At 43.8% G+C, this 14,514-nt stretch overlaps 1 protein-coding gene across 1 annotated transcript in view; it reads right to left on the reverse strand.

The window, feature by feature from the left end:
- LOC146964853 (ephrin type-A receptor 6-like) overlaps nt 1-14,514 on the reverse strand; it is a 173,454-nt gene that overhangs the window by 110,329 nt on the left and 48,611 nt on the right. Inside the window, exon 3 of the mRNA XM_085764227.1 lies at nt 7,204-7,867. Coding sequence (XP_085620353.1) covers nt 7,204-7,867 — 664 coding nt within the window. The remainder of the gene's footprint in view (nt 1-7,203; nt 7,868-14,514) is intronic.

The raw sequence follows: 14,514 nt of genomic DNA on the forward strand, positions 1-14,514 counted from the left end.
TAATGGTGGCGGATAGAGTTCACTTTTGAATCGTCCAAAACACACATCCAAATACCTCCATACTGCTCGTCCGTACCAACCCAAGTGTCCTGAAGCCGCGACATGAAAAAGTCATTCGAAAAAAAAAAAAGTGATATCTGTTTTTAGCCTTGTTGTAATAGTAGCTCCCAATGGCTGTGCAAGATGCACGAGATTTGCTGCGAGATGCTCTTCTGTGTTTACATCATACATCCAATGGTTTACGGCGACGAACAAACAACTCGCAGCAAATCTTGCGCATGTGCATAAACATCAACAGAGCCACTGGGAGCTACTGCTACATCAAGGCTAAAAACAGACTGAACGACTTTTTCATGTCGCGAGTTCAGGACACTTGGGTCAGTACGGACGGGCAGTATGGAGGTATTTGGATGTTTCATACTGTGTGTTTTGGACGATTCAAAAGTGAGCTCTATCTGCTGCCATTATATGAAAATCCGTTGCCAGCCGGACCACCCCTGGAAGAGTTTTGATGACTCTGAAAGCTCTCCAAACCCTTCCTTGGCATGACGGTGAGTAAAAAAAGGTGAATTATCAGGATGTTGAGTGGCGCAGGAGGTTAAGCAGGTGCCACATGTTTAGAGGCTACGGTCCTCGCTGTGCCTTAATAGTAAACCAACAAAATATATTCATTTGTTTCTTTAAGTCTAACAAAAACACTTTTGTTCTTCCACCAGCCAGTAGTCTCGCTGCAGAGCCAGTATACAGATAATTGACTTGGTCATATCAATTTAGTTATTTTTATTTTTATTTTTTTTTTAAATTGACCTACAACTGTCAGGTGTAATCACTGTGATCCACAGCACTGGTGGTCAGAAACTCCAGTATAGCCTTTAATTATGTACCACAAAGCCCAGGCATATGGTTGTGCTATAAAACCACTGGTATCTCATGTAATAAGAAGGTTCACAAACATATCATTTCTCATAGAAAATAAAAAGCAGGGATTTTAGACTCCATTCTGTGCAGTAAGTCCACAAGAACCACAAAACCAGAAAGCAAGTGCTGAGGAGCGTGCCAGTTGGAGCATAGGTTACAGGGGTTATTGTCAGCTACTAGGTTTGATTAACATCAGCCTTTACAGCAGCAGACTGACACTCTGAACTTCACCCAGGAAATGGATAGAGGATTAGAGGAGTATTGTGACCAAATTCACTGGGTTTGAATGAGAGAAGAAAAAGATTATTTGGCTTTAGCTGATTGGATAGCGTGTCCTTTTTTCCACCTCAGTGGAGCTGGAGCCCTTTATTCAGACTTCAGACAGCTCATCTTTTCTCTTAAGGTTTGTAAGTCAGAACCAGAGAGCTTGTTTGTCAAATATCTGCAGCTGGTCCTTTGTAAGGGTTTATCTCATTTTGCACCAAGACTGTTTTGCACTCTTTTAGAACTAAATGGGGTAATGTGATATGGAGATTTTTGTCTAACATCTGTGCTTATACTACAGATAAATTACATGAAATCTGGAGAGTAAAAGAGCTTTAACCAACGAATATTGCTCTCTTCATGCTAGAAACAACACAGATTTTATTCTGACTTATGTTTTACTTGTAAATTTTAAGCTTTAACCGATACTTCTGTTCAGAATAACTTTGAAAGGCGAAGTACATCCGTGCCAATACACAAACAACCAAGGTAAGGAGCACAAAGGTCAATGCTTTGCTCTTAAACATTCAATTATGGTCTTTTACTAACATCCCAAATCATTCAAACTTGTTACTGTATTTCTTTCCAACTTAGTCAAGCAGCCATTGCAGTTACAGGACCGGTTGGCTGTAAACCCGGGGTTGAAGCATTAGCTAGCCAGCCACCTCAGTCGTTCTCCTTCAATGCCCACGGCGCTCCAGTGGTACCTTGTGTGGAGGCTTTTAATAACGACACTTGTTTGAATCCTGGAACAATGAGCAGCGGCCGCCTTTCAGGGCTGACACTGCAGTAAAATGCCATCACATTGCCCAAAAGGCTAAACTTAACCCAACTGTGAAATCTGCTTCTCTGAGAGTGAACAGTGAAGGAAAAGGAAGGGAAGACAAATTGCTTTAGTTTATGGGGCCATAGGCACTCTGATAGGTGACCTTGTTGTGGTTGCTTATTGCTATAAATGGCAAAGAGTAAAAAATACTATTTTTCAACTTGTGCTTCTTTTTGCCTCTTTCAAATATGATGTGGCACACTGGGTTTTTACAAACACAAATGCAAACAGAGACAGATTTATGTTACACACAGCAGGACCTCTTCCTATTTAAATATTTCATGCTGTTACATAATCGCACATTGCAACTACTTTTTTAAAATGTTTATCAAAACAAACTTTCTGGTTTTGTAGTATTACAGTGTACATGCAATAATGTAGGGGTGGGATTCATGTAAGAATCGAGATTCTTATTCTCTAAGATTCTGAATGGATTCATAATCTTCAAAAATCGATTTTTTATTCAGTTTCCTCCGTCTCAATATGCGCCCTCACAGTGCCGTACACAGCGCTGCAGCACGCCATGGTGCTAAAAGACGCTCGTTAACCGCCTACAAACGTTAACTGATCTGATTTAAATGCTCTATTGAATGTCTGTGACTAGGCTTGTGTACATCAGCAATCCGACCCTCTATTGGGGAGAGAGGACGATCGCTGTTTTTTTTTTGTTTTTTTTGCCGTTAAACACACACGCGGAGCAGCCACATCCACTGCGCTTTGGATCAGCTGATCGGTGCTCAGGTGACGTTAGATCTTCACTTTTTTAAACCCATACGAAGTGCAGCCAAACAGCAGGCTGAAGACAGAGGACCAGCAGCAGCAGCTCCTCTGACAGCTCCTCTGTGGCGTGCAGACAGGCTGCAGGTGAGCTGGCGTGAGAGTTGAGTGCCGTCTTTTTTTTTTTTTTTTAGCAGCGTCTTTGTTACAGGTGATACATGTCTATGTGCACGTGCATGAGAACTGATTTTGAATCGAATAGACACCCAAATATTCAAATCCCTTCAGTCCAGGCTTTTGAAAAGAGAGTATCCTAAAAAATCAGCTTCATGTAGCAGTTTACTTTAAAATGGTTCAAATATATTGCTGCTGAATAAATCTGAAACAATGATGTGCATTTTTTGGGGGGAAATATGGCTTCTGATATAATAGTCTGTAGACATCATCATCATTCAACTTTTTCACATGGTTTGATGTTAATAAAGCAAACTAAAAATCGCTAAAAGAAAATCAAGAATCGGTTGAATCGAAAATCGATTTTTGAATCGAATCGGTTGAATCGAAAATCGATTTTGAATCGAATCGTGACCCTAAAAATCGGAATCGAATCGAATCGTGAGCCAACCAAAGATTCACATCCCTACAATAATGAGTCCACCCATGAATGAAAGATGGCTGAACACACAACAGGAACGCACCACAACAATTACAACCTGTCTCTAAAACAAACTCCATTTGCCATCTGTCTTACTCCTCAGTCCTCAAGAATGAGTTTTTCTTCCATGACTAAGCTTGTCCCATCACACAACAATTAAAGAATGTATAAGAATAGGAAAAACGATAAAGGAACAGAGACGAGTGAAGTCACCGTTTTGGTATAGTCTGGCTCTAATCACAGCTGCTGTCTCACCCTTGCCCTGCTGATTGCGATGCAGCTGTGAGTGCAGCTGGGAACCCTCTCTGACCCATGTCACAAGATGAACCGTAATCAACTGTATGAGGACATCTGGTTCTGGATGGTGAATGGATGGAGGGAAGTGGTGAATAGTCTTGAGAGCGTTTTTCAAAAGGGCACTACAAGCAAAGCGTTAGTTTTCTGGTGGTTTTTGGATAGATTAATGATTTTTGGAGAGGAACAAAACCGCCCTATGTCATCCAATTTGTACCACTGATTCTGCCTACTGTGCATCTTGTTCATTCTAGTAAAATAAATGTTGGGGTACGGTGTCTTGATCCGTCACAATGTCACAAACCAGTCAGCGGGACACAGATAAAAAGATTGGGTTTGTGTCACCAGCTTCCTTTATGTTAAATTCTTTGCAGTAAATGTAGAACAGTCGCATGTGTTAAAATTAGTGATGTTCCAGTGGCACCATGCGTGGTATATTGTTACTTGTCAGGATTAATTAGATGTAGGAGTTTGGTCAGCAAATTAAGCTGTGTATTTAAATTCTATAACCTAACACTTTTTACATTAAGTGGGTGGTTTCTCTCCAAGGACACAGGATACCTTGTAGACTGCATATCTGCCTATTGTATTTTTAGTCATGTAATTAACTGTTAAACCAGGCCTTTACATGGTTTAAAAATAAGTTATGCTGGGCCTCCATAAAGGCATTTTGCGGGTGTTTAGCTCAGTTGTTGAGGCTACAGTCCTCACTGCAGGTGGCCCCGGTTCGAATCCCGCATCGAGCGGCCCTTTCCTGCATGTCATTCCCCCTCTCTCTGCCTCCCATTTCCTGTCTCTCTCTCTTAACTGTGCTATCAACTAAAGGCCAAAAAAGCCCCCAAAAATAAGTTTATAAAAATAAAGGCATTTTTTTGTACTGCAGCTTTCCCCCTGACTGGTGGTGCCAGCGATAACCCCAAGCTCATATCAGAGAGTTGAGGATCAAACTGGGACCAAGCCAGCCAGGTAATCTGTCACACCAAGGTAGCCTTTGGGACAGTGGGTGGTACAACATTGATATACACAACAACATACAAATACATACACACACTCCATTCTCCTGTAGTTCTGTGCACAGCCTGAACTTCAACACAAACACAAGACAGATAGCACTGAGTCAGCAAATGCTATGAAAGAGCTCTGATGTTGGAGTCTTCACTTTTGACCACAAACTGGATTCACCAATGCACTGCTATCTGTAAATCACACACACACACACACACACACACACACACACACACACACACACACACACACCACACACACACACACACACACACACACACACACACACACACACACACACACCACACACACCACACACACACACACACACACACACACACACACACACACACACACACACACACACACACACACAGCCTTTGACAGTACCAGAAACGCTCTATGCCAGCACACTAACAATCCTAAACACTGTATTCTCCACAAATTATCTGGTCTTATTTGCCAAAGAGTTAGCATCTACCAATAACATGGTGGGGATGAAGAATGGTGATGAGGAACAGGAGGGGGTGAAGTGAGGAAGCAAAACTGAAAAAGAAAATGCTTTTGGAAATCTTTGATATAGGACGACACCGGAGATTAGTGTATGGATGCAATATATAGAAAATGGACTCTTCTAGAAAGATGGAAAGCCACTTACATACACGTTATCATTTGTAGCTGTTGCATGCATTGTGAAAATACATGAAATAGATGGAAATCAAGCTGTGCAGATACTCTATCAGCCACCTTATCTATCCGCATTTCTTATCTGACTAACAGTGTGATGCTTCAGTTCTTCTATTAAACACGCCAAATGAGAAATTGACTCCCTGGCTATAGTACTGTAAGTCTTCACATGTTGATTAAAGAATATATTAACAAATGAAGGGAACAGACAGAAAAGAGTGAAAAGAATAGAGAAGGGAATATACAGAAGACTCTTAAGTGAGGGGGCCATTTGGGTAGAAAGTGAGAACTGTAAATAACAGACTAAAGATATACACGTCCTGTTTGATCATGCAGTTCAGCTCTGTTTTGAGACAGCAAACAGCACAAGAAGATATGACTGGGCTTGAGGTCCTTTCAGCTCTTAAACAAAAGACCTCTTTAGTTCAAACCGACTCGTGGATAGCTCCAGCATTTACTTTGTGGTGTGGTCGGTGAGAAGACTCAGTGACTGGCCCAGCCATGATGTGGGTTGTTAATATCATATGAGTCACAGTGTTTGATATAAAATTCATCACATTAAAAGAACGCAGTAACAGAGGAGGTGGTCAACGACACCACTTATGTGCTGCTTCCGATGCAGTATTGAGATCACTCCCCAGACAACTTAACACCTAACCAGACCATGAGTCAGGTGACCATTCCGACTCACATGATGGCCAGCTGGGTCAACTATTTTCTTCAGTGGTACTCATGGTGTAAATGACCCCAAAAGAAGTTAAATGCCTGGAACTCCACAGTAGATAGTACTGAAGAGGCTATTTCACAATGTGAAATAATATAAGGATAATTGCAGTTTTTTACAATCTGGACCTTATTTCTAGCATAAAATACGATCATTTACTCACCCAGACAACTATGGTGTCATTACAAGTCGTTCCGATGAAATTGGCGCGTACTGTATATCCATATAATGCAAGTACACAGGGCAGCACAATGCAGCCTCTAAATAACGCGAAACTCATTCATTTCTCCAATATTTTGTTATGATACGCTAGTGCTATTCCCCTCTGAGTCCGGGGTTAGCTGTTATCAACATCCGGGGTCTGTAGGTTGACCTACTAACCTCTGACCTGGATGATATCATCTCTGAGCGCCGCGGGGCTTGTTGCTACTGCTAATGCTATGGTCAGTTTCTGCGTGTTTCTGAGTTGTCAGAACAAAATGAGCAGCTGGACGAAGTTTAGCTTCCACAGCTTTCCTCTCCGCAGCCTGGACTCACTAAAGCTCCGGCTAGTTGTGCTAAAAATGGACCCGAATGCCAAAGTGGAATGATTATTATCAGAATGAGCCGGGCAGCGCTCAGAGATGACATCATCCAGGTCAGAGGTTAGTACCTACAGACCCCGGTTGTTGATAACAGCTAACCGCGGACTCAGAGGGGAATAGCACTAGCGTATCATAACAAAATATTGGTGAAATGAACAAGTTTTGCGGCAGATAATGTGTTATTTAGCTGCATTGCGCTGCCCCATGTACTTCGTCGGAACGACTTGTAATGACACCAAAGTTATCTGGGTGAGTAAATTATCATATTTTATGCTAGAAATAAGGCCCAGATTGTAAAAAAATGGCAATTCCCCTTTAATCCAGCTGCTTTTGTAAAGCTGTAAGAGATACCATGACCTGGATGGCTGAGACTGAGACTGAGAGCGCAGTCCAACATTCTATGTTGTATGTACAAGCCATTTTCCCCAACGGTTTCTTGATATTGTGCGATCAGGAAGACTTCTTCTAACAAAATGTTATGTTTATGAATCATAAGCAAAATACTAGATAGAAAAGTTGGGAAACTCACCAACACATGAGCCGTCAAGCTCCTCATATCCAACGCTGCAGACGCATCTTCCCAAGGGGACCAACCAATCACCATCAGCTCCACAGAACAACTTGGGTGTGTCTCTTTCTTCGGCATGATCAATGCATGCTCCCCTCACCTCCACCAGTGAGGACGAGTCCACCCGAGGTACCGTGTCTGGAAATGAGGCCAGGTTCCTCAGCGTGAACGGACATTTCTTATAGTAAACCCTCACTGAAACCAAGGCTATGCAGGCACCAATGTCCTGGAATGCCAGATAGAAGCCCTTCCTGGTCATGGGTCCCACCTCGCGCACCTCTGTGTTGAGCTTGAGGATGCGATCTCCGAGATCCATCTGAGTGAAGCTCTCATCAGCAGCGATGGTGTCGATCTTGGTGTACTGTGCAGGCTTGAATTTGACACCATGAGCTTCATCAGTCTCATGGTAGAAGAGGTTGAAGGTCTCCTTGCAGGTGCCAGAGACCCAAGGAATGGAGTTGCAATCACGCAGGGTGAAGCGAAGCTCCACGTAAATCTTTTGAGCCGCCTGTCGAGAGATCCAGTTGGAACGGAGCCAGTTGTTCTGATTGGGCTCCATCACATTGCAAACCTGGAAGGTATGGATGGGCCGGTTGTGCTCGTCCATCTCCGTGATGGCATCCCACTAAAGAGGAAATAAGAAGGGGCATATGGTGGTGGGGCAGAGGAGGAAATAATAGGGAAAGAGAGAAGCAAAAAAGCAATTAATAAATAGAATCAGTAATTGAATTTAGTGCCCCAAGAAGCACCAGGTAATGTTAAAGTGATGGGCAGAATAACCAACATCTTGACGGTTTCCCTGGTGGAGCTAAAATATAAAAATTTAATGTGGTGGCACAAAAGAAAGCACAGTGAAATAATTTCCATTTGTTCACAAAAGCATGGAAGACAATAACTTAGTTATTGTCTAGAATAAATGGTTGTTCATTGCTTTGTTTGTTTTCACCTGCTGTTTTGTATAGGAAAATAGACCACTCCATGACTACAGATGTTAAATTGGTACTTTTTTCTGAGTTTGAAATATAGCAGAGATGGAGACATCAAAACAGACTGGAATGCACTATAATAGATAGTCTGATAAGAGTGTAGGGAATACAAACAAGCAAACTAAGTCAAAGAGGGTAAAGTAAGGGGGGTCTGAGATAATTAAGAAGTTGTGTCTTCTAATTGCATATTAAATTGGTTGAACTACAGGTGAATGTGTAGCATGACCTTCATGGAGATGCCGCTTCACTGTCAGGTTTCTAACTTGGACCTGTACACTGAAGGCTTTGTAACACTGATGCGATGTGACAGAAATGAAACATGCAAGCATACAGTGGGGGCGTCTATGCATACCAGGGAATCTAAGGTTACCACTGACATGCTAACACTGTCTATTCACTTGCATTATTTACAGAGAGAATTACTGGAAATGTGGTGCTGTACATTTGATAACTATTTGGAGATTGAACTGAATGTAGCTTACAAGACAGACAAGATAGATCAACCAAAGTTTCTGTTAGGTGACTTCTGATGGATGGTGTTTTACCTCTACACCATCAGTAAATCAGTGCTGTGCTATCAACTCCATAAGGCACCATGAGACTGAGTAGAACATCCCCCCCAGAGATCAAGTTTGGCGACCACAAACTTGTAACTCAAGTTGTAGCGACTTCAGTACAGCCAGGTAGCAAATACTGCTGTCTATGGAGCCACAGCCAACCACAGATAAAAAGAAGCTACTCATGGCCACAAATAATGCTCAAAACAGCACCATACTTTGTCAACTGTAAAAATATGGTCCCAGCACATAATACGAGGCATCAAACACCTGTTAGCTTTGCATGGTTTCTATTGAAATCATGCAAAGCTTTTGACAAGCTTTTGAGTGTTAAAGGTTGGGTCTGGAGTTTTGTGCCCAAAAATAAACATTAGACTTGTACAAATGAAATCCATCTTAATCATCACCTACGGGCTTCTAGGCCTGTGTGGTGGGGGCTGTGTCTGCAGCCCCCCCTCCCCTTGCCTGTATTTTGGTCTTTTGCTCTGTTTTGTTCAGGTTTTGTTATGCACGTGGACGTTTCTGGGTGGAGCGAGAGAGTCCCAAGAGAGCATAGATATCTATGGCGAGAGAGTCTGTGTTTTCTCTCCAGCCAATTACAGAGCTCAGGTGAAGCTACGTGCAGTAGAGTAGGAGGACTCAGGCCTGCTAGCCGCACTAGCTGTCTGATGCTACTGAGTCTCTCTCTCTCTCAGCAGCAGCAGTCAGGACAACAAAGTAAAACTAGAAAATTTCCTCTGGGGAAATTTTGAAAGGCCCACGGGGCTACTGCCGGTTTTGCCATCTCTGTCAACATGGGAATCAAACCCATGATCTTAAGGTCAAGACAGAGCTGATCAGACAGACACATGATCATCTTTCTATAAGCACTGATATGGAGGAGCTGTAAGCTGTATGTGTGTTAGAGTGTGGGAGAGGAGTGCGCGCTTCCGCGCATTTGTATGTTACCTGTGTGTTTTGATGTGTGTGTGTGTAACTGTAATCACATGAAGCTGGCTCTAGAGTCTGTGTGTGACTGACTTGACACATGTTATGAGCTGCATCCTGTGTCAGTCTGATTTAGCTGTGTCTGTGTTTATAAACATTTAAACGAGCACCAGGTGGATTGTTTATGAAGTTAACGAGCTCTGGCCTGAGAATCAGACATTACCACGGCAACTCGAGGTGGTTACCACGGCGATAGGGGCCCCCCAGGCTGAGGCAGACAGAAACGTGGAGAAAAAGAGCGATTTTCTGCCTCTGCACCGGTCTCACATTTAGGCTTACTGTGACAAAACGGTAACTCCTATCAGAACAAAACACAGATCACGTTGCTCTAAGGACTTCCTGAAAAATGTGGTACGATTTGGTGTTTCTACAGTAAATATTTTGGAGACGCTGGCAGTTTTAAAACATCGGTCCGTTCTGCTTCTCTCAGAAAATATTTGTATTGGAGTCAGAGGCTTGTTCTGTAAATTCTGTAAGTCTCTCTGATATTTTGAGCACATGATATGAGAGATAACAAGTTTGTCTTACAATTTCTGAAAAAATTATGTGTGTAGAGTGTAAATTGTGGCCGGGCTGACAGTTTATCCAGAAAAAATCCAGAATGTTTTTTCACTCTCTCCCACTCTAACCGATGATGTCACGCGCTCTGACACGAACATTCCGTGCAATACACAACCATTATAATCTCATAATTTCTCCAAAAATGATCATGGTCATTGATCATGGATTGATCAAAAACTATATGACCCATCAAAACGTGGAGGAATACAACAATACACAAGACTTGTGTCTACTGTTTAAAGTTTAAATGAAGTCTCTAGGTGAAAGTATGCCTGAGCAGTAGACGTTTGTTAAACTCCAATGATTGGTCTTTTTCGCCCGTCCCATTGACTTCAATGCAAAATTTTGCGCAGTTTTTCGCGACTTACGTCGCACTCAACACTGTTGAGAAAAGTAATAGCACACCGATCCCGATCAAACCGCACGTTTTGATCATAGACTGTAAAAAGAATGGACGTAGCGTCCGTGACGTCACCCATTGGTTTTGGGGAGTCGTTTTTGTGACTCAAATATGGCGGCCTGGACAGCGCCATGTTGGATTGGCCGGCCGAGAACCCGCCCACTGGCCTCGAAGCAGCTGTCCACGGAGCTGCTCGGACCTGTCACTCAACGTTTCCGCGCCCTAATTGGCTAGAGTTTTAAGCGGGGGTAGAAACTATCGATTGAGACGAAAAAACGTTCTGACACCAGGCTTTTAACATGTTTACTGAGGATGTAAAGTCGGCGATTTTAACACGGGGGTCTATGGGGAATGCTCCCTTCTGACACCAGCCCCCAGAGGAATCCGAGGGGATTGCAGTTTTTTGAACGCGGAAGTGAGCTTCACTTCTCAGACCGACAACTGCCCCCTTGGTTTTGATATATAATTTGTCCTGCAACTAACCGAAATCTGGCCGGAAGATGAAGAAAGAAAACTAGGAACTAAACTCCACACAATAACAGCTGCAGCTATTTCATAGCTGTAGGGATCAGTGCCCGGTGCGATGGCCCGTGGCCCTAATAAATACAGTCTGAGTGAAGCGCTGGAGCTGCGGACCGATTCCCGACCGTCACCGACACTGGTAACAAGTATTGCGGCCGTTGTAGTGAGCTAGCTCGATGCTAACTTCGGCTAGCGCTAGCGGTTAGCATCCGTTGCTAACACCCGCTTCTTAGTTCACCACAACGGCATAAAAACATACACGGAGGCTCCCGGTGTTGGCGAAAGGTCGGCTAATCGGCCCACGGCTCCAGCGGTTCTTTCAGACTGTATTTCCTTTCCTTTGCGGTCCTGACAACGGCTGCTGTCAGGAGCAGGAGGCTACACAGCTTAGCCCGAGAGGAGGGGCTGAGTTTCAATGTTTTGTTTACAAACTGCAACAAACAAAACTCCAGACCCTACCTTTAAGCGGTACCCACGGCCCATTTACCATTGTATGTCACTAAACTGTCTGCGTTAACCTCCTTTGGCCTTGCAGTGCCATGTTGATTGTTATTGTATTTTATCTATGCACTGCCCTATGCCGTGTGCATACGTTTCTTTATGCTTTTTATTGTTATTTAATTTTTGTGTTGATTGAATTATTGTTTTATTTGTATACTGTATTATTTGTACACAGTAGCACTGTGTACTCGTACTACGAAGGGTGCTATATAAATTAAAATTTAGTTTATTTAGGGCAGGGTTTTTCCTGGCCAAAATTTCGGCTGAGGCGGCAGCGGGGGGGGAGTGGAGTCCCATATTGCTGCGTGACAATGTTTATACCAGGGGTGCTCATTACGTTGATCGCGATCGAGACAGTGTGGGTCGATCGCGTGATGAAGAACAACAAAAAAAAGTATATTTAAAGGGGACCTATTATGCTTTTCCAGCTTTTCAGACTTTTATATATGTTTAAAATGTTGGATAATGGTTCTAGAGGCCGTGGAAGTGTCATATCATGAGGTTAATGCATTTGGAGGTAAACCCTGCTAGATAATTGAGATTTCTCTGCACACCTGTTACACTCGGTTGTGCTTTTTTTTGACATGAGCTCGAGTCTACGTCATGGCGTGCCGGACTCCCCTACATGGTCATGCCGAGGTCTCTGCTCCAGCCGGCCCCGCCTCCTCCCATGCTGCTCTGTTGTGCCTGGTGTCACAGCGGAGAGCGAAGCGGACTACTTCCTGCTTCTTCCCTGCATGTTTTAGCGCTGTAACGTCACTTTACTAAGTTTTATTTAGAAGTTTACGCCGACGTTTCATGTAAGTGAAGCTGTACCTGTGTGAGCAGCGACGTACCGCCGGGGCGACGTTGTTCGTCGGACCGACGTAACGCTGGACCGCCGGAGCACCGGAGCTCCGGAGCTGCAGCGGCTCCTCACACAGGCAGAGCCCGTCTGCAGGCCTCCTTGGCCGGGCAGGCGTCCGTGCTCATCGCGGTAGAGAAAACCATCGCTAATAAACATACCCGCAGGTTTTTTAGACGTTTACCGCCGTGTGGTTAGTCTATTTAGCAGAATGTTGGTCTCATTGATGAAATCTTGTGGCAGTTGAATTAGTTTGAATGAAAAGTGAAGCTGTGAGAAGGAGGAGGAGAGGAGCAGTGCTGCTGTAGTCTATGTGCACAAATCACCACATTTACATCAATAAATAACTGTTTTACAATGAACTGACCATTCTGCATATATTTTTAATTTATTTTATATATTTATTTTTGCATTTTTATATTACATGTTACATGGTTACAGTAGCCTACATGGCAAAGACTACTCTATACCATCTTTGGTTAGGGTGAGACTAGGTCATGGGCACATTTCATTACACAATGTAGACTGGTCAGATGCATACTGGAGATCTGGCAATTTGCCTACTGCAGATTTAGCTTTTGTTTGCATACTACATTTTGGCCAAATCAGTATAGGTACTAGTAGTAGACATCGTCATGGTAACGCAATGCTGAGGGAGTGGTTCATTTGCATTTAAAGGGAGGGGCCACTGAAACAGACCGTTTTGCAGAGCCCTGTTTTTGAGAATGCTGTGATGTTTGATCTTTGGGGTATTTTGACCGAAACACGTCACAGACATGTCTTTAAGACACCCAGGAACTATTTTAGTTGGTGCAAAAAGGAGCATAATAGGTCCCCTTTAAAAAAACACAGTTGTCTGGACAGCAGGCATTTTTCTCACAACCGACCTCAAAAGCGAGGGCAGGTCCGCCGAAGCATCATTCCGGGTGAATCACGCTCTCCGCCCGTTGTCTTTGTTGTTACTTTGTTGCTGCTCCACAGAGCGCACATGGCTACTTAATTATGCACGTGCTGAGGCATTCTAGGGGTGGAATATGAGGTGTGTTCATGTCTGCACCATTCTTGGGTCCGGTGTGATTTATCAATGGAATATTGCGGAGAGTTGTGCGTACGCACAGCTTGATCAGTGTTTCCCACTAACATAAAATTTTTTTTAAAAAGTATCCAAATAAATTTTTTATTTTTTTTCCTCACGTGTGTGTACTTGCGGTGCGCCCGCGCGCGCGAGAGGCGGCAGGTTGAGAGGCTGACTGGCAGAGATGAGAGATGGTGAAACGCTAGCATGATTATTAAAAATTTGGGACCGGCAGTAAATTGGGAGTCGGCTTTTACGGGTACCCGAAGTCCTGTCACCAAGCAGCAAAGGACACCACCGCGTCTCCTTCTCTCTCTCTTCACGCTCTGCGCCGGTGAGGTGCGTCGGTTCACGCTCAGCATAACGTCTGAACGGAGCGGAGCCCCAATGAGCCCCGCCCCCGCGGGCACACAAGCAGCGCGTCAACATCACCTTGCGGCCCGGCCCGGAGTTTAAATCAAACGCACCCCTTCTGCTGCGGTCGAGTTGAGAACGTCTCTGGTTGAAAACAGCGTCACTGAGCTTTCATTGATTTTCAATCAAGATTCAGGCGCGCGGCCGCCTCAAAATTTATAATGCAGAAAAAACCCTGCATATCGCTGGGGGCGGCACAAAAACCCTGGCTACTCTTACTTACGTTGAAAAGAGACAAAAACAGAACTCACCCACTCTCCTCCAGCTGCTTCCTACTAATGCAGAAGCCCTAACAAATCAATTACCAAGTGCAGTAGAAAGGTAAGGAGTCCAGTGATGTTCATTTCTAATGCAAGCTGGCTTTGCTGACTGTGATAGTTTGAGCAACTCCCTCACACACTGTTATTGTTACAGCACTGTCTGTG

The sequence above is a fragment of the Trachurus japonicus genome, chromosome 21 (assembly GCF_045865225.1).
Source record: "Trachurus japonicus isolate A0001 chromosome 21, Traja_1.0".
Taxonomy (NCBI): Eukaryota; Metazoa; Chordata; class Actinopteri; order Carangiformes; family Carangidae; genus Trachurus; species Trachurus japonicus.